Source organism: Vidua chalybeata, chromosome 1, assembly GCF_026979565.1.
Source record: "Vidua chalybeata isolate OUT-0048 chromosome 1, bVidCha1 merged haplotype, whole genome shotgun sequence".
Classification (NCBI taxonomy): Eukaryota; Metazoa; Chordata; class Aves; order Passeriformes; family Viduidae; genus Vidua; species Vidua chalybeata.
This window is the reverse complement of record NC_071530.1, coordinates 119,291,808-119,313,230: the sequence shown is the minus strand read 5'-3', so window position 1 is coordinate 119,313,230 and position 21,423 is coordinate 119,291,808. Positions and strand designations below refer to the sequence as shown.

At 35.9% G+C, this 21,423-nt stretch overlaps 1 protein-coding gene across 1 annotated transcript in view; it reads right to left on the bottom strand.

Moving 5' to 3' along the window:
- Window positions 1-1,401: 1,401 nt before the first annotated feature.
- PREX2 (phosphatidylinositol-3,4,5-trisphosphate dependent Rac exchange factor 2) overlaps window positions 1,402-21,423 on the bottom strand; it is a 141,497-nt gene continuing 121,475 nt past the window's right edge. Inside the window, exons 38-40 of the mRNA XM_053953106.1 lie at window positions 14,957-15,059; window positions 6,167-6,234; window positions 1,402-3,334 (exon numbers count right to left, since the gene is read on the bottom strand). Of these exons, the coding sequence (XP_053809081.1) occupies window positions 3,289-3,334; window positions 6,167-6,234; window positions 14,957-15,059 (217 nt within the window). The 3' untranslated portion in view covers window positions 1,402-3,288. The remainder of the gene's footprint in view (window positions 3,335-6,166; window positions 6,235-14,956; window positions 15,060-21,423) is intronic.

Below are 21,423 nucleotides of genomic sequence, written 5' to 3'. Positions count from 1 at the left end.
ATAGACTAAAGACTGTTTAGCATCCTGTTATTCATAGAGGATGGTTACAAAGATAAGCCAAACATCCTCAGCTCTACTTAAAATCTGTGTTGTCTCCAAGCATGGATGCTATGGCAACTCAGCTGTTCCTGGGCCTGTAACCCTCCCGTCCCAGGCAGGCATTGAATTGTGGTAGTACTTAGTAATGTATGCCTTGAATTTATTCCCAGAAGAATTACACTTTCCTTGGGTGAAAAAGTAAAAATTACATACAGAAAATGCTTTCCCTAAACCAGTACAACATTGATATAAAAAAAAGGCTACATAACCCATTTCTGTCAAAGCAAAGATTTAAGAAGCTATAGGTGATACAATTCTTGTAAATCATCATCCTTGACCATCTCTCCTTGTCACCTGTGAGTTTAAAAATTATAAGAGGATAAACATACTGTGATGAGAATGGATTTTTTTTACTCTACAAGTGCATCTTGTATAAGGAATAAATACATCCTATACATATACCAAACAAGATAAACAACTTTAATGATGAACATATGTAAATTTATATTTTTAGAACGGACTTATAAAAGTCCATTTAATGTTATTAGAAGTCAACAGAATGGTGTCAGAATGTGCACTGTGCTCTAAAAGCAGAGGGACAAGAAAAGCAATCTGAATTCTACACAATGTTTCAGACAGGCCGTTGAAGAACATTTTGGGAAATCAGGTCCCCACTTTTTAATAGACAGTAAGTGGGCCATTTATGCCCCATTTCCTCTGAAAATAGGTTGGACTCCATCTATAAGTTAGAGTCAAGGATCCCAGACATCTTTTCCAACCTATTTGAGTCTGTGTGTTACTGTGGAATCATATTTTTATGTGTTATCTGTAATCCCAGAAAACCTTAAGTTTCTCAGCTACTTTGATACCAGGCTAAATAGATACTTTACTTTCAGTATGGGTCACCAATAAAGCTTATAATGCTTAATAGGTTTTTGAAAACTGTCTCTAGAGGGGGCAAAAAAAAAATAAAGGACTAAAAGTTAGATACCAAAATAAGAGGTCAAGATTTCTGATGCACACGCATGAAACAACAGCTAAAGAATTTTGTCCAGTGACTGGCTTATAACTATTTGTCCCTTACAAATATCTATTAACCCATGATCTCAACAACAAAATGAAATAGGGAATTATCATATTATACAGGGAGACTACTTTGGAGTATTTGCACTCCTACCATTTTCAATGCTATATAGGAAAAAAGCAATTTCTAGTTACAATAATGCATGTACATGCAACAGATTTTGTCCTCTAGGTTATTTTATTGTGTACAGGCTCAGCAGCTCCATGCAGCCAACAGCTGACTTCCCTCATAGTAAACCAAACCTCATGTGGGGAAACCCACCAATACTGCTGCTCTGAATGAAACACATCTGAAAGTATGAGACCCTGACCAGAACAGCAATTATAGAATACATAACTCTTTCTTATGTGTAAGCATTAGGTCATGCTAGACCAAAGCCTTTAAAAGTAATGTTTTTGTTGTTTTTTTGATTTTGCTTTTGTGTATTTAAGTTTTTTAATCAAAAAGACCATGGTTCAATAGCTTCCAGTAACTGTGAAAGAGAGTAAGCCTTAAAGCACAAAGGTGAAGTTGTTACTGGAGTATTCATTTCTGCATGCCTTTGTCATAGTTTAAGGTAAACATTCTCTTATTATGGTAGGACCAGTAATAGATATGACTACCTAAATATATACATGTTGAAATGTACATATATGCACAGACATGTATATCTGTGGATATATAAAAATATCTCTTTTCTTAGCAAAATTAAAGTCTGCATAAAAACATTTAGAATACTGAAAAAGGTAGGAGCTCTAATTCCTCCCTTGGAGAAAAGTAACAAGTTCCCTAAATAGCCTCTAAAAAAACCCACTCTTTTCAAGAGTGCAATTCCTTTTTAATTCTCACTTATTTCATTGTAGATTGATAGATTCATAAATATTTAGATCATATGCAAAAACTATGTTGTGAGGTTTGATTGCTACAGCATAACTACAGTCCACTGTTGTACAAAAAATAAATTTTATTCAGACAGTATGTGTCTTGCTCTAATGGAATACATAGCTACTGCTGCAAGTAGAGCTATTTCAGTGTTACGGTTTTTGTTTTAATGTGCTCATATATAAATCCTCATTTGGGGGCATTTGAAAATAAAAATTCTTTGGCCAAAAGAACAACCAAATGCAGATAAATTCTCCCTGGGCTCCCTAAATAGTTAGTACAATTTCAAAGTAAATCTATAACAATTGCCACTCCAAAGAACTGAGATGCTATACAAAACAATTCTGACAAAATGTGGAAAAAGGTAGCATAAAACATCAAAACCCCAAACTATGCCTGAACTTCAACCAGCCATTTCCAGTTTTACAATACTGACTAATCTCTGCCTTATGTAGATTTGTTAGTGTAGTGCTATAGAAGAAAATACACAACTCTGGAAAACTCTGAAGTGCAGAGATGTAATAATGTAAAACATCTATTAGAGTCTGAAACTCAGCCTAACAATGGATGAAGATCAGACTCATTCTTCTCCTTCATTATAATGGCAGCTGCAAAAGGGCAGAACATTACCTTATATGCCATACCATGAGGCACTCCTAATGCCATGTAGGTCCTCCTTCCAAAGCAGTGTGAAAAGCACTGCTTCAGACATGGCTGAGTTTACCAATTACAAGCACACATGCCTGCAGCCATTAAACACAACTCTGAAATGAGCTTTCCATCTTTAAACCTCACATTACATTCTTGAAACAATAAAGTTAACATTCCAGACATTATGATGGTGACAAGAAAAAAGCTTTCTCAAGTGCAAAGGGCCCCATATGAAGTGCATGCTCATTATCAAGCCTAGTTTATCCAGGCTTCCACAAGATCACATTGTGCATAGTGTACAAGTGAAGACATTCCCTCTGACCACGACTTTTTTTCAAGCTGCTGGCTATCCCTATCATGTGGCTGAACAAGACACATCAAATTAATCTGATTCCAGTGTTAAATTCCCAAGGAAGAGTACTGTCCTATGAGTATAAGTCTGGAGTTCACAGATTTAAAAAATGCTTTTGGGAAGACATCTTTCAATGCCAGTAGGTAATATTTAAAGTATTTCTTCCTTTGTCCTGAGTAAAATTTTTTTTTCTTATTTATCAAAGCTGCAGGGACATACTGCTATAGTGCTGCTGGATTTTTGTCATATAATCCCAGTATCCTAAAGGCCATTACTGGGTTGTTTTCTGGAGCAGATCTCCTCATTCTTCTCCAACAGGTGGTGGTGGCTGGCACAGCTTGTATAATCTGACAATGACAAACAAACAAAGCAATTATTATTCTTAGAACTTGGTCATTATTAAGATGAGTAAATTTAAGGAACACAAACTAAAGTTACATCTTTCTGCACTGCAAAACAAAAGGTATGAATTCAGTTTAATACCATCAATAGGAAACTAATAAAATCTTCTTTGTTTACATTGAAAGTAGAATCATTAAAACACATATCAATAAGCAGTCTTATAAACACATTTCAATACAGAAAATTTTCATATTTCTGCACTGAAGATGCCTTCATTAAGCCTATTATCAGTTGTTGCCCTGGATTTCTCAATTGGAAAAGCTGCTTGGTGAATACAATTGCCTCCAATTCTGTTTTGTCTTGGCCCAGTCAAACTTCTCTAAAAATATTTCCCTGAAGAACTGGTGCTGTTTGAAGCACCTAAGACAGATGTCAGACACGTAACACTAGTATGCAGATTTTAAATTCTCTCTTCCTCTGCTTCTTCAAGGATGAAGTCAACAGCAGTAAGATTTGGTTCAAATCACTACCTCAGTACAGATTGAAATATCCACTGCTTTTATAAAGGTTTTGGGACTTCTATTAACCCCTTTTGAAAGGACTTGGTTATTAACAGGTGTTTGAAACTTTACCCTAACAATAGAAATACTGAAAATAAAAGGCAGTCAGTCTGACCTCACACCCTTTGTTCTGTACTCCTGTCCAGCATACAGTATCTCCTCTGAAACCACAGCAATTAGAACCAGCCATAGATATGATCTCATTTGGAGATTACACATATTCCTCTGGGAAAATGTATTACTGAAGGAATAACAAAGAGAAATCTCCACCATAATGTGTTCTGAAGATCATTGGGCTTTTCCAAAATAGTCATATGGCAGATTCAGAAACATGATCATTTAAGGTCACATTGTGCAGACACCAAAACATATATTACCAGCTATATATAAGGCAATACACATGTATGTCATTTTTATACTGATGAGAGGATAAGATCTGATCTTTATACAGACAAGGATGCAGAGAAGAACAAACAGGAGTTGAATTATTTGATTCTGCTGGCATAATAAAGCAGTAATATTCAGAGCTGGCAGTAGACAGATAAAATTACAGTTAGAATCTCATCTAGAGTAATTGCAGTGGGGTTAATACTTGATGGTGTTTTAGCAATGTTTAATTTTTATGGAGCAAAGTGCAGAAAACCTCAGCCCCAAAGTACTAAGGTCGGTTTATTCTTCAGGTTATAGCAGTAACCACCAAGATTGTCTTCAGAGCAAGGGATATAAAGGAACTGTGAAGCTAACAATAAGGCTGCATGCATCCCTAAGGATCTGAAGTTGCTGAAGATGCTATAAAGCAGAAGTAGCTTGTTCTGGGTCAATATATATGGAACAACTATTTGAGATGGCACAAACATCAGCCGAGAAAACAGTGGCAGTTGCAGACAAGAAGAGAACCCTGTCAAGTGATGTTAATTGAAACCAAATATAAAATTGTTTTCAAAGCAGAGAACTGAGAAGCCATAGTATTGTTTAGCTGTACATCAAAAGCATCCTGCTGATGACAATTCTGAGTTGTGCATCTGATGCCTCAACCACGAAGGTCTGGGATATTCCTGTGACATTGCTATTGCTGCTCACGGGCAAGCATGCCAGGTATGTGTGTCTATTCTATGTTCTCATCACTCTTCTTCAACATTTCGGTGCTACATTGTGGGAATTCCTGCTGGAAAGAGGCAGTCTTTTTTCCACAGATGCTATGCTAAAAATCTTATTGCTAAGTTTCAATTTTTGAGAACTTAGATTTTTCATTTATCACAAAAACTCTGAATCTAGATAAACATTGCCATGTTGGGATGGGAAAAGTTTAGGTTGCAAGAATTCTTTGGCTGTCTCCAGAATTATGTCATGAAGGAGTTCATTTAAGTCTCAAATCATACTGTTCAAAATGTGAAAAGTCTTCTCCTATTAATGTTTTAATTGCTTTTAACATAACAAAATGCTACTTTATTGCCATGGATTCCCTCAAGGCAAAAGAGCTGCTTAGGGATCTTTGGTCATGGACTGCATCTAAGCGAATCAAATTCACATGGTCATCTCTATCAGGTTTTGCTAGTTCCCTGTTTCCTTACGGAAACACCACAGTGGATCTGTTATGTATTTTATGTGTACGCCTAGCTCATTCAATATGTTCTCATTAGTCAACAAAAATATTATGTTTAACTCAGTAAAACCCAGTTTAAATTAGTTCTGGATTACTAGTACCACTTTAAGATCAAATTAGGAATTGTTTGGTTATTTTTATTTACAAGTATTATGCTTCTAAGGAAACGTTTCCAGTACCTGCAATCCATCACAACATTAAAAAGCTGAATAAATATAGAATAACCCATTTTTCATTGTAATGCATGTTCCAGAAAGAGACAAAGAATGACTACATCATCCCCAAATGCAACTAGAACAGGATTCTGCTGAGATACTGCAGTACAGTATTGCATTAAAATGGGATAATGGATCTAGTTAAGAGTACTTACCCAAACCCACTAAATATTACAAGCGAGGAAGGACTTACTCCAGTGTTTTCATAATTAACATGAACTAGGATTCATTTTTCAAAAATTGACATGTTTTGAAGTGCTACATAGCCTGGACTTCTGCAACTAATCACTTGAAAAATTGTATGGCTAAGAGTGCAACTGATTTTACATACATTAAGAGCCAAATCTTACCAGCTAGAACATAATATAGTCAATGTTTACTTTTAGCTTTTGAGCAGCTAGGACTGAATTTGGCATAAAGTAGACAAAACCATGGTCTAGGACACACAGAATCAATTACCTTGGCACAGACTGTGGCGTTCGATCCCTCACTCCTAAATTCTTGGCTGTGTTTTGTACTCTCGCACCCTGTGGAAGAAGAACGACAATTTAATTTCATTTATCCCACAATAAATTAGGAAATTTTCTGGGCTTTGTAGATGAACATAACTATTTATTATAATTGATTAACACATATGTTTCATCTCTCAAAATAACTAGTATCTTCTAAGGTGAGGAACAAGTTAAAGCAATAAAGAAACAAAAATCTTGCCACTTGTAACCAAATAAATGCACACATATAGATCTTGCTAATTTAAAAGAGAATCATAAAAAAATTAACATTTAAGGTTTGAAACAATCCAAACACATCTTGTTTCAATTTGTTTGATTTTTGTCACTATTCTGTGTAGAAGTCATAGATAAAGTTATTTTCTGATATGTCAATTATTCCCTATGAACTTTTGAACAAACAAATAATACAGATTATTTTCTATGAAAACACTAAATGAAACTAACAAAGAATGGCCTTAACTCAGGCACTAAATAAGGATTAGAAAATGCAGGTCCTGATCTTCCTTTATAATCAGAGAATTTCAAAAACAAACCCCAAACAAAACAAACCCCAAACAAATAGGCAGGAACCTCCTCAGATTGTTTAGTCCAAAATCCCAACTTAAAGCAGGGACAGAAGAAAAATTGGTCTCTTGCTACCTCAATTGATCCTTTCAAAAACAATAATGAAAGCACTTTTGTCTCACTGACTTACCTAGTAAGGAGGAAATGGATAAAACATGCACAATATTTATATACCATGAACTATTGTGTGAAAAACACCCTCTTCTGCAAACATACCAGTTACACTTATCAAAGAACTTAGTAAAATTTCTTTTTGAATTATGAGGTCTAGCTTTTAAATTGCAGTTTTATTAATGTAAAGTAGTCATAATAAAGAAATATCTGTTAGGCTTACTATGTTTTCTACAATTTTATAGAAAATATATAAATTATATATATTATTATATATAAATTGTATATATTTATATTATATATATATATATTTATATATTTATATATATACATATATATATATACATATATATATAATATATAAAATTATAAAGGCAATGGAAACTTCTTGGTCTGTCAATAATAAATATACTGACTCTCCATTTATTTCTCCTGTACTATGTAAATTCAGGACAAAATAATAGAGACTAAAAATGTATAACCTCAGAATTTTTACTGTGTAATCTTAAATTGATGTGAAGCATCAAAGATAATTTATATTTATAACAGAGCTGCAGTGCCAGGTGCACATGATGTAAAATAGGTATAATAATTGGTTCCAGTCATAGAGTGAGACTAGACCTTTCATTTGACTGAAATCAGGTACACGGGTAATTGACATGGTATTTATTTACTGTCATGGGCTGAAACAGTATATGAAAAAGACTAGATGTTTACACACAGATAGGCTCTCAGAGTGTATGTAAATCAACATGTGTCACAGAAACATACTGTGTCCTTATATTTCTTTAAGGCAAAAAAAGGGTGATAAAGATAGAAAAAATAACTAGAATACATATAAAAATTAAGGCAGAATATAAAATTATTTTACTATATCAGTAGTAAAATAATTTCAGTATATATATATCAGTAGTACTATCTATCTCAGTAAGATTGTCTCCAACAATTGCAAAGGCACATAACTATAGACCATGACAAACATGTCTTTCCCCAGAAACTCCTCCAGAATTCAGTCATTAGTCATTCCATACTTCCTCTCTTCATCTACAAGTATGTGTTTAATCAACTTTAGTGATTCTCTTCTTTCCCATCTCATCTTGTACTCAGATAAAAATACACATCACTAACCTTGTGAAAAATCCCCATCTTTGGTACAATCTTAGCTTGCTGCATCAAGAATGAGAGAATGGTTTGCATTGCTGAAATTTTTAAAAGATCATCTAGTCTCAACTTCCCACCGTGGGTAAGAACACCTTGCACTAGACCAGAACACTCAAAGGCCCATTCATCCTGTCCCCAAATATTTCCAGGATGGGGCATCTATGGCTTCTCAGGGCAATATGTTCCAGTACCTCACCACCCTCACAGTAAAGATTTTTTCTTAACCTAATGTCTAAAATTTATTCTAAAATAAAGACTCAATCTAAACCCACTGTCACTTTGAAGCCTTACCCCTTCCCTTTCACTACATGTCCTTGTAAAAGTCCCTCTCCAGCTTTCCACTCTTTTAAATTGGTTTAAATCTGACAGTTTCATTTGATGTGTTTAGTTCTGCACTGGTGAGGACAATAGTCAGTCCCTACCTGTGACACATGTTCTTTAGAAATCTGTTATCCCCCTTCATTAAGCTGTTTGTTCTAACTTTCTCTGAATCTTTTCCATTATGCTACATCCTATGGAAGGGATAAGAACATCAGATGGTTCCAAATGCAGGGCCACGACAGCATGATTTCTACTTTATCCTCTATCCCTCCTAAACCATTATAGCTTCTGCTTTACTGATAGCTGCTGCAAATTGAGCTGATGTTTTCTCCTCATATCCTGAGGTCTTGAACATGAAATGGAATGGCAAGCTCACAGTCAATTATTTTGAATGTGAACTTTGGGTTTGTTTTTTCCCCCCAGTGTCCTTCACTTAAGAGTAATCTATGCTGATTTGCATCTACTATTTTATTGCTCAATCACAAAGTCCTGCAAGATTATTTATAATTCTTCAGAGTTATTGGTAATCTTTAATAAAAGAGTTGAAAATAATTCAGTGGAGAACAGGAAGAATGATTAGTTAAGAAAATTCAACTGAAAAAATGACAGGTCAGATGAATTGATTTCTTCTATCTAAGCAAGTGATGGCTTATCAGGGAAATTATCATCAAATCTGGGACAGACTTTTTAGCAGGAGCTGTAGCAATAGGAAAACGGGTAATGGTTTTAAATGGAACAAAGGTATATTCAGAATATATTTTATGATGAAATGGAATAAATATTTTATGATGAGGGTGGTAACACAGTAACAAGTTGGCCAGAGTATGCTAGATGCCCCATTTCTGGAAACAATCAAAATGCTAAAAGTCTACTGCTAAATAGGGAAGAAAATCTGGTCACTAAGTTTATGGTATACTGGACAGAAAACAGGAATTGAAGGGGGGAAAATAGAAGACAAAAGCCACTTAAATGAGGCACAAAGTAAAGCATTGTAATGAAAAGGTTAGGAAAACTTTGGAACAGACCACATGAGAAGCAGTGCACAGGAGTCCCCACTACTGGAGGTTTAAGAACAGATACAACAGATGTCTGTCAGGAATGACATAAGGATAGATGTTGGTTGCAGTTAGACATGTTGAGTCCAGACCTTCTGCACCTCCAGTGGCCTTTTCTCAGTGCCATTTTCTAAAATTTTATTATATTAAAGAAATCTCTCCATGACAGACTGCTGAGACTGGCACATGATTAACAGCACTGAGAGCCAGAATATACATATATCTTCAAAAACTATCTGAATTAATCACATGCTGATTCTGGACGTCAGTGTTATGACTACCTCTGAGAACAAAACCAGCCTATTTTTACTTGCATCACTCACCAGACAAACTAATTTTAGTCTCTTGCTCACATAATAAATCAGATGCATTGATTTAAAAAGGAGTGTAGCTTTATATAATCATGTAATTTATTGTTTAGCTGGGGCAAAAATTAGACCTTAATTAAAACCACCAAATTGTTATTTCTTTTGAGGAAAAGCCCCCAAGAATTACTAGCAACTTGCTACGTGACATCTTTTTGTCACTACTGAGCATCATTATACCATTTCTATTTCAATATACTGCTAATTTATTCTTCTCCAATTCCATTCTTAATTGACACTGTCTCACACAGGCATAAGGGAGAGCTGTGTTACATGACTCTAGACTGCTACCGTCTGCATACTGGTACTGCCAGAGCACTGGTGAAAGATGATGGCAGTTCTGAGACACCATCAATCTGGACCCTTCTATGTGAACTAGTATTCTCATTGCCTTGTTTAAAAATTATAGGCTTGTTTTCAAGCTACACACTAATTTAAGGGTAGCAAAAACCAGTCACATAGAGAAAGCATTCAAAAAAGCTCTAAATCAGTACAGTATTTATGAGAATTATTCACAGAATGACTAGGTTGGAAGAGACCTTCAAGATCATCAAGTCCAACCCATACTCCAATACCTCAACTAAACCATGGTACTGAGTGCCACATCCAGTTTTTTTTTCAAGCACATCCAGGGATGGTGACTCCACCACCTCCCCGGGCAGACCATTTCAGAACTTCATCACTCTTTCCGTAAAAAACTTTCTCCTAATATCCATACTATATTTCCCTTGGCACAGCTTAAGGCTGTGTCCCTTTCTTCTGTCAGTTGCTGCCTGGAAAAAGAGACCAACCCCCACCTGACTACAACCACCTTTCAGGGAGTTCTAGAGAGTGATAAGGTCACCCCTGAGTGTCCTTTTCTCCAGGCTAAACAACTCCAGCTCTCTCAGTCATTCCTCACAGGGCTTGTGTTCCAAGCCCCTCACCAGCCTCGTTGCCTCCTCTGGATGCGCTCAAGCGCCTCAACATCCTTCCCAAACTGAGGGGCCCAGAACTGGACACGGCACTCAAGGTGTGGCCTCACTAGTGCTGAGTACAGGGGGAGAATGACCTCCCTGCTCCTGCTGGCAACACCATTCCTGATACAGGGCAGGATGCTGTTGGCCTTCTTGGCCACCAGGGCACACTGCTGGCTCATGTCCAGTCAGCTGTCAACCCCCAGGTCCTTTTCCACCTGGGCATTGTCCAGCCACACCGTCCCCAGCCTATAACATTATAGGGGGTTATTGTGGCCAAATGCAGGACTAAGCAGTTGGGCTTATTAAACATCATCTTATTGGACTCTGCCCATCCATCCAACCATTCCAAGTCTCTCTGCAAAGCCCTCCTATATATTTTATTATCCTATACAAAATTACCAAGTTTGAACTGAGCTTTGGCCTCTCTAATTTTTTGCTACATGCCCTAGCAATGCCCTTAAATACTTCCTGAGATACCTGACCCTCCATCCAAAGATGATACTTCCTCATTTTATTCCCGAGTTCCTTCAAAACCTCATTGCCCATCCACGCTGGACATTTATTTGCTTCATTGACTCATCTTTTGGCACACAGGGACAGTCCGTTCCTGTGCCCTCGAGATCTGTTTTGAAGCACATCCACCTTTCCTGGACTCCTTTGTTTTTAAGGGCTGCTTCCCAAGGCACTCTCTAAATAGGCTAAAGTCTGCCCTCCAGAAGTCCACTGTAAAAGTCTCATTGATGATCCTCCTGATTTCACCAAATATTAAGAACTCTATAATTTCATGATCACTATGCCCCAAGCAGCCTCAAACCATCACATCTCCCACCAGCCTGTCTCTATTTGTAAACAATAAGTCTAACATAGTCCCTCCCCTGGTGGGCTCCAAATATAGTGTTGTTTTTATACTTTAAAAAAGGCACGAAAACATGATTAGTCACTTAAAAGACAACATAAATTCTCTTCTGGCCTTTTCAGTTACCAGCCTTTTAGTTACTTGTTTCCCTTAGAGCTCTCTGCCCTCCTGCAGCTCCTTTCTTAGGCTTCTGTCCTCTCTACTCTGCTGCATCCTGAAGTCACACTGCTGTCAGGATGTTTTATATAGTATTTTGTGTGTGGAGATGTTTACATGGGTATATAAGTAAGTTTAAAAATTTACTAAAAGATAGTTGGGATGTTTTTACAATTTTTCTCTATTTTATAAATAAATCAAAACCACTCAAGTAAAGCCATTCCATAGACCCAAGTTCATACCTGCTCTCACAATTTTTTCTCTTTCCTTTAGTTTTCACAGACCAGGTGCTTGGTATCTTATCATAAGGGACAAGACAATTACTTTGAACATTGTTCCAACTGTACAGTTGGAGCTATTATTAGTCTTGTTCTACATGATCTTGACCGCATTCAATTAAAGAATAAAATCATTCCTGAGGTTATCCATTCAATCAGGTGTCTCTGGTTATTCAGTACTGGTGCATCATGTTGGAAAACACATCAACTTTGAGTAGAGATAATTTCCTCTTGTGGAAGCTGATACTGACAGGAGTTAGTGCTGCTGAGTAAGAGATGGAATAGATGTCCTTTGACTTGCACCTCCCTGTGGCTATTATATTTATTCTACAAAAGGTTTAGTGTGCAAATGGGATGATATTTTTTTTTCTTTGCTTTATGTGGAAAAGGCACGTGTATTGCTCTTAACTAAATGTTCTGCATTAGCCTCAAGAAACCTTTTTATTCCTTTTTCTTCCAAGTTTTATGGCCTGCATTATGATCCTGACAGTTAAGTCCTACAGATAATTTAAACATTAAATCCAAACAGGTTTCTAGAAAACACCATAGTGTGTTGCTGAAATTACTCCAAAGCATTTAGAATTTAATGGAGGGTTATATTTTTACTACAGAACTCCAAGGCTGATTGAAAATTACGACAAAAGATTAATACTCTATTAAATGCCATAGTGGTTTCCTGCAAGAGAAAGGATGTGCGAAAAAAGTCTAGATATACTAGCACACATTTTCTCAGGATCTGTGTGTGGTATTGAGATATTGGTATCTTTAACAGCTATTGACCACCTGCTGTTTTACTTCAAAGAATGTAGCCTCATCAAAAGGCCTTTTTTTCCATCTGTATTTGGGCAAGTACAGCTACAGCTGCTCAAAACCATGCCAGTTTCTTTCATTTTGTCTTTCATTTTCATTAAATAAATTGCAAAACTACAAAAAATGAATCAGCATTTTTAAATGGTCTAGATCTGTATGTTGAAAATGTACAATTTGACAGACTACATCCTACAAGTATGTTTATGCAAACCCCTACAAACATATTTTTGATTGCAAAACAATCAGATCTGTCTTTTGTCTAAATCTTCAGTAGCAGACATATCAACCTATATGTGCAAGTTTATCCATATAAAGCAGTAGCCTTCTTTTCAAGTCAAGTTAAAGCTGTATTGCCCGAGCATATGTACATGACCTGATTCAAGAATCTCAAGGGTGATTATTCACCACAGAAACTTAATTTATGCACCAAAATAAGTGAAAGCCCAATACAAAAAGGAATGAGACTAAATACTCTGAGGTACCCATGCTCAGCAACAACAGTTACATACAATTGATGTGAATCAATGGTTTGAAACTATCCACAAAATTTCTTTAACAGACTAAAGGTCACACCTAGCATATGCATATTTTTTCTCTATAGCAAGTTAGAAGTACAGCTTTTTAATCATTTTCATAACTGTGATTACTGCACAAAATATGTAGTAAAGTTAATGAACATTATAAATTAGGTGTCATCTAGAACCCAGAAATTATGAACCTTGTCTTATCTGTGATTAATTGTTACAATATTTAATTATGGATTTTTTTGACTTCAAGATTGAGTGCATCCTGTATTTTGTTTATGATTTTGTTGTAAGGTTGAAAGCTAGCACAGGCTAGGCTATATGTTCCATATGCATGCAGAGTGATTAAGTCCCCCCTCAACCTCTCTTTCATCAACTGAACAGGTTGAGCTCTTTAATCTTCAGTTTATAAGTTTGTCTAACAACCTCCGGACTATTCATGTTCCTCCCAAGATACATCTTTTTGAAAATATTTTCTGATAACAAGATACTCTAGAAAATGTTGTGCTAATACAGTAGAGTGTATCCCCCATTTTCAGTTGATATTACTTTTTAATCCAGTATTTTTGGCATACCTTCACACTAAGAGCTCATGTTGAGTGGTTATCTATCCACAAAAGCCTCTAAATACAAATAACCTATGATGACCAAAGAGTGAAAAACATTGTTTTGTAATAAGGACATTGTCCTCAGGAACCTTGCCTGGAAAGTTAAAAACAATGGTATTTGTTTCTCTCCTTCCCTTCTATACTTTCCCTTAATTCAGCACGAGTCACTTTTTACTGGCAATAGTTAATAACCTTAAGTTGCTTTTATCAAGCGTATATATTAAGATAAAAGTTGTCTTACTCAACAAATTATTCTGATGTAAGGAGATACCCTTAAGGCAGTTACTATACAAAAATCACCCAGTAAAATCATAAGAGAAAACAAACCGCTGGTTAAAGATAGCTTGTTTCTGTATTATAAATAAAAAAATAAATTAAAAAAAACAACAACACCTTCAACAATAAAGGAAGGAAATTAAAAAAAAAAAAGTCCAAAACACAAACAAAAAGGGACCTGAACTAAGAGGACTCAAACAGTGCACAACATTAGGATGGAGGCTAAAAAATGCTTGGTTGAGTCTCTCCTGTTTGATAACTAGGTGTGTTGTTTGGAAGCACACAGGTCTCCCGTTGCAGCATACATCGCAGTTGAGACAGCCACGATACACAGAGTGTCACCATACAATTCCAGAAAGCTTCAACCCATACAGAGTAACACCACACCTCATCAGAAGGGTCCAGGTATCTGCCCTTACAGAATAACATCACACCACTTCAGAAGGCTTCAAGCAGCTATCCTTCTTGTTCTTTACCCCAGTCTTTTATACCCCTCATGTTCAGGCACTGCACCTGTGTGCCCTCTGCTCCCTTTGGTGGTTGGTCAGTGCACCTGGGCACTCCATGGCTCATTGCTGTCAATGCTGCTTACCTGTTTCTCACAGCTGTACCCACTGGGGACTAGGCTGGGCCGCAGCCCCATCCCAATCACACAAACTGTGTGCCTACCCTCCTGCACAGCAAGCACCTCACCTGTTTGCGCATGACGTCCGTCGCCTGCATGATGTAGCGAGGGGGAAGCCCATGGCTCCGGGCCAGCGTGATCGCCTGCTCCAGGGTGACGCTCAGAGTGCAGCTGCAATGGGGGAAAGAGGTCAGCTATCTGGCACCTCCTCAAAATAACTGCTTTTAAATCAATACTCTTTAAAAAAAAAACTATATATAAAAAGATTATGCAGCAAACATGCCTCCTATGCCTCCCTCACCCATGCAGGCATTAGCCTTAACAGTATAATGTTTCTAAGATTTTGAGTGTAACAAGTGTTCCAGCTGACTTACAATCAAATGCATTTGTTTTGTTTTGTTCTCAAGGAAAAAACCCAAACAAACAAACCCAACTCCCCCAAAAAACCAAAACAACACACAAAAACCCACACTAAAAACTATGGCTTGGCAAGTGCACAACTTGGAGAGTAACAATACAAGAAAAAATATTTTTGCAATTGTATACAATCTCACCCTCCACTCTTAAAGCAGACCAATCCAGGATCCCAGTCTCTTACAATTAATTTAGCTTGATTATTCTCTTGGCACATCAGTGCAGTGCAAAATTAAGAGACATTTACCATTTTCAAAAAAGAAAATAGATGAAAGCTGCATTTCTTCAAATGAACTGTCCTGTGCCGCTTTGCCAATCTTTTTCAAAAAACCCTTGAGGACTAAATCTGATTGTGATACCTCATCTAACAGAAAGGCTGTCGCTGTTGTATCAGAGCAACAAGAAAAGTTCCAGAGCAGTAGGACAGAAAACCTGCCAGCACACCAGGCAAGAAGTAGTAGGAAAAGTCATTGTGGACATGCCATCTGATTTTCATTGTCATCATGAGGACAAGAAAAAATGGTTGGTTTCTCATGCAACCAAGACTACAGCCCTAGAAAACTCATGGAACAAGACAAAACACCTGAATAGAAACAGGTGCTTTTAGAAAGAACATGTTTGAGGGCTGCTTTAACCCAAGAGGTGAGGGTGGCTCTACTCTGCACAAGTAAATTGCTCAATGATTTTTCTCTTCACAACCAAAGTACTGTAACAATCAAATATCTTGAACCAGAAAGATGGGTTTTACACAAAATTATTCTACCTCAGCAGAACCTGACAAAAGCTATAATTTTCAAGTTCAAATAATACAACTAAGACACATTATTAATATGTAATTTTGAGTACCCTTTTGGCAAAATCCTGACCAAAGTGTTCTGCATAGTTTATAATATGCACACAGAACAGACAATATGTTTCAATCAAACACTTATCTTGCTGAGCAGAAGATCTGTAGGAGGAAAAAATGTGTCTGTACTTATTTTCTTACTGAAAAAAAACCAAACCCCAAATGACACATTTTAAAAACTGCTAATTTCTGGACTGCAAGAAGTTTCACAGAAGTGAGCATAGAGGATACTGAATTTGATCTGTAGTTTTATTAATGGTCTTTCATAAAAAAATTATAAGCTAAGTGATTTTCCTTAGCAATCAGATAATTTTCATTTCCCAGTTTCTTGTATACATCGGCCTCAGAGTTAACTTGAGGCAAAAGGGTATTGATCTTTTCTGTTATGTGTTTGATTAAGGTGTAAGATAGCTAAATGTTAGATTAGAAATTCTAAACACCATTTTAATCTTGTCTTTGAAAAGTGAAATGTTGCACAAAATACATGTTCATAATATTTGCCAGCACCAAAATTTAAACATACAACCTTCAAGACCAGATTGAAAAGGAGGCTTTATTCTACTGACAGTGGAAAATAGCAAAAGTATCTGAAATGTACTTTGACAGGTATAATCTAAACCAAACAAAAAGGGCAAAAAGTTTCTCAGTAGGTATAATATGTATTAATGGGCTCAAAGTACAACTCTCAAGTAAGCAGTTCCTGAGCCAAGTTTCCCAGAAATCCCATCTTCCTGGAACCCTTAAGACTGAAAGAATCAAAAAATTATATTCTGCATGCATGAATCAAAACTAACAAAAAACCTACTAAATGAAGGTCATCTTGAAGAATGAAGTGCAATTTTGTGATTGAAAAAAGACTGCCAAGCTGCTCCCTATCCAAACCTGATGAAATGGCTGATGATCGTGAACATTACGAAGACTCTACATTTGGACAGTGCAAACTGTGATTCAGAAATAAGACTGCCAAGTGTGTAGATAAAGACATAACCAGAGTGGGAAAAGCAGAGAGAGAACAAAACAGCATAATAAAGATTTCTTTTAGAGACTGCTATGGAGGTAAGCAACAACTACAGTACAATTCTGAAACACATATGCTAAAATTGAAGATTTTTCTCGACAGCAAGTAAGAATAGGAATTCTTAGGATAGTATTTTTAACATATCCTACAAAATTAGTAGCAAAGACACTCACAATGACAGCAGTGATGATGTTAATTATTATCACACCTCTTCAATAGAACATTTTTTGTTTGAGGTGAAATCCTAGAGTAATGCTGGTTACATACATCCATTTTCTCTTTTAACAAGAGAAAATTATATATAAATGATATATTAATATATATAATATATTATATATATAATATAATATAATATAATAATAATATAATATAATATAATATAATATAATATAATATAATATAATATAATATAATATAATATAATATAATATAGAAATGATTCATTAATAGATGTTAAAAATCATTAAAACAGCATCAGACACATGATTGCATTTGAATATACTGTTTCCTTAGAGGTGCAATTTAGCATCACCAGATTTTGTCTTCCTCCTTTGGCACGTAAAAGGTCTGATGAATGGCAGAGTTAAATATAAACTATAGATTATGGCTTTTGTCCTGTGATTAAGAAATAAGGTTACTACTTTCTAAATAAAAAACCTGACAACACTCAAACAATGTCATTTTAGTTGAACAGCAGATCAGTGAGATGGCATCTTCTAACAAAACTGATCATATCAACCTTCCATGAGACTATGCTGAAGTGACTCATTTATCTACTTACTGGTACTTTCTCCCAGCTCTTCAAATAGTTTTTTTAATTAGTACATATCCCTTTTCACAAATCAAACTGCCCTAGACACCTGCTGTTAAAAATAAAAATGCACACACAAAACATCAGATGGTAATATGGAAAAGTCATAACTGGAAGTACCTCAGCAATAGGGCTGCCAAGCATGGAGAGATTAAGCAAATGCAAATTTAAACCAATGTAACTTCTAAAATTTTATTAAACAATATTAAATCTGGTAATTTTCCAGATCTTGTAAAATTCCTCTGGTGGCCTGAGCAAAGTTCAATATCAAGAATTGTCAGCAAATATGTGGAGTAAGTAATAATCCACTTTTCTCCCACATTTTGAGAGCTGATTAACAGATGGTATTAAAGTTTACAAAGCAATCTGGAAGCATTTCTGACCTCTGAAAGTATCTGGTCATTTGGATGCAATCAGCCCAGACAAGCCAAACAAGGAAAATATTTGGGGAAAAAGCCTCATAACATTCTGTTATGGGAAGCATAAAGCCCAAATCCATAGATTGAACAGTGTAAACAGATTAAAATCTGTTCTGACTCCTTCTCTTTTCCTTTCACCCCTTTTTTTTAATGTGAGAAAAACAAAAGACTCAAATTCATCATGTCAGAATTTATGTCAGTTAGAATGACAAATTCCCTGCCTTGACAGATTACAACAGCAAGGCAGAGACATTTGGATTTCCCAGGACAACAGGGCTGAGAATTCCTCATTTCATCCATTTGGTTTCCAAGAAACAGAAGGGGCTGCAGCTGCTCCCGGCTCCTGCCTGCTATTGCCCATCTCCCATCAGTCATGACAGTATTGATGTGAAGATTAAATACAAACTTTAAAACAACTTCTGGATCAAGCCATTCTGAACTTGGCTGAAAAAGTAAGACTAAATGATTTTCTATCACCAATAATCCATTTGTTCGTGACTGGATGTGATTTTCACTAAAGGGCTGCAAATCGGCTGGACTGATGCACATCAGTCCTGAAAAATGGAGTTGTAAAATACAAATACAGACTGAAATTTTCCGAGAAATTGATTATTTCACAACAGCTTGTCTAATGTCACTTGAAAGGAAAAATAATTTGAGTTTGTGTTCACTACCTACAGAGGTGCCATGCAGCAAAGTGCATATCTAGGTTACGAGAGTAAAAAGGATCTAAATCATCCCATTCATTCTCAGGTTTCAATTAGGCTTTCAGCCATTCTATGTCCAAAAATGCACCAAAACATCCCTTAGAAAAATACCCTGAGTAGAAAAGATGAGGTGGAATGAATTGGTTTAATAGTTACCACAGTCAGAGATGTCAAAATTAATTATGTTCTATGTGAATAGGAAAGAAATATGAAAAGGGTGCATGTATGCTTAGTCTAATTAAAAACTAAAGCTTCTACTCAACATGCAATTTAATGCCATTATTATTATTTTAATTACTTTTCTTCCTGTACATCGTGAGATAATCATTCCTATGTTTGACCACTTTTTACATCAACTACACTACAAGTAACCTTTTTTTTTTTTTTGCTGTCATTTAAATTAATATGTATAGAAGGAATATTATTTAAATCAGTGCATAAAGTAAATAAAAACTTATTGTTAAATCAATTTGGCGTAAACATTTTTGGGGGCATTTGTCTATAATTGATAGTGATGGCTGGGTAATATGCATTGATTCTGATGAATAATCTGAAGAAGAAAATAGACACAATAAAACTAAAAAGGAAGACAAATGTTGTTCAGGACTATAAAAAATGGGTATACAAAGTATAGGCAGGCTGAATTCAAGATTCTTCCACAAGCTCGAAGATGTTCTCATTGTGGAAATATGTCTCCATGCAAGTAAAACTGAAGCTTGCATTCTCTGTGCCCATATACTGAAACTTTGCTGAACAGCATTGCCTTTCAACAGAGGTAAATTTGGCCAGCCATTAAGTATTAGAGAGAAAATGAGCACGTAGATCATACACTAAACTACAATACTGTATTTCACAATTGCAGTAAACACTGCTGGAGCTCAAGACTTAGTTTTAATCCCTTTATGAATCTTTGTGAAGCTGAGATGTTACCAGTGTGGAAAGGCCACTATAAAATCAGTGTTGGATGGAACCCGTCCACTGAAGGCCAGTCTAACATATAGAAAGCCATTATTATGCACATGAAGTGTATTAATTCCATTCTGAATCAAAAACAACACTTCAAAAAGTAACTGTCTGTGGAACACACACCATCACCACACAGAATGGTCATGTGCAGCCTGAGTTAAAAGGGATTTTCTGCCTTTTATCCATTTAGCATCAGCATGCAGGGGTTTCATTCACAACAGGCACTGCTGTGGTTACACAGTTGTGCAAATCTCAGAATAAAGGTATCCCAACTCCTTTATCAGGCCACCATCCTACGACAGGATAATCAAACCCAGCTCTACCAGATATTTTCAGACACAAACTACCAACAGATTTCTGACCAACTGAAGTAGATGGCATGAACTTATCAAGCCAGAGAATCAGTCTTGGGAGGTAAGTATCTATTAGCCATATATCAAACCTACCCTTGTTTAATTAATTTTTTTGTAGGTTCCAAAAATATTTTTATCAGGGGTATTTGGTTCAATATTAGTAATTTTTAATAATGAAGTATGAAACACAAAGGAGGTAATGTTAATTTTTTTCTGTAGATTTAAAGATTATTGTCAACCAATCTATTTTCAGAAATAAATGTAAGTATTCTACATCTTTAAAACAGAGATTTTCAAAGAAAAATTAGGAAGAAAAAAAGGGACTTTTTTACTGAACATCATCTGTCAGTGTTAAAAAACTGCAGGGAACATATTTTCACAATCATTTTTCCTGTAAGATCTTAGCACCTCTAGTCAGCTGGAAATGTTGCAAAGAAGCAATTGCACTATTCTTTGCTTGATGAGCAAACAACATTTCCAAAAAATTGAGGTATTCCATGCCTTTTATTTGCTCATTTTCCATCATACTTGCAAAAATAAATAAACACAATCTAAAGGCATCTGAAATCCCAGCTTTGGCCATTATCTCTCATTCTGTGCAAAAAGTCTTTCCATTAAACGCTTCTTCCTCTGTAAGCTGGCACATACATCTGGTAAAAATTGCAATTTACTTCTCATCTTGTAATAATTCAAGCTATTAATTTACCTCTCCTTATGCCAAAAATTAAAGCAGATCTGGCAACATTTTTAATTTTAGATTGTTCGAGAGGTCCTATTTTATTTTTATTGTACAGAAGATTTTGCGTGAAAACCACCGGTGTTAAAGACCTGGACTGCAAATAAGGCAATCATGCAGGAACTGAAGTATGGAAGGATGATTCTACAGAGCACAGTAATAGCACTGTGTGTCAACCCTGCTACTGAACATCCATAATGTTAAAAGAAGATCAAATAGAAAAAAAGCACACCTTGAAATCCATACTAGTAACAACTTAGATCC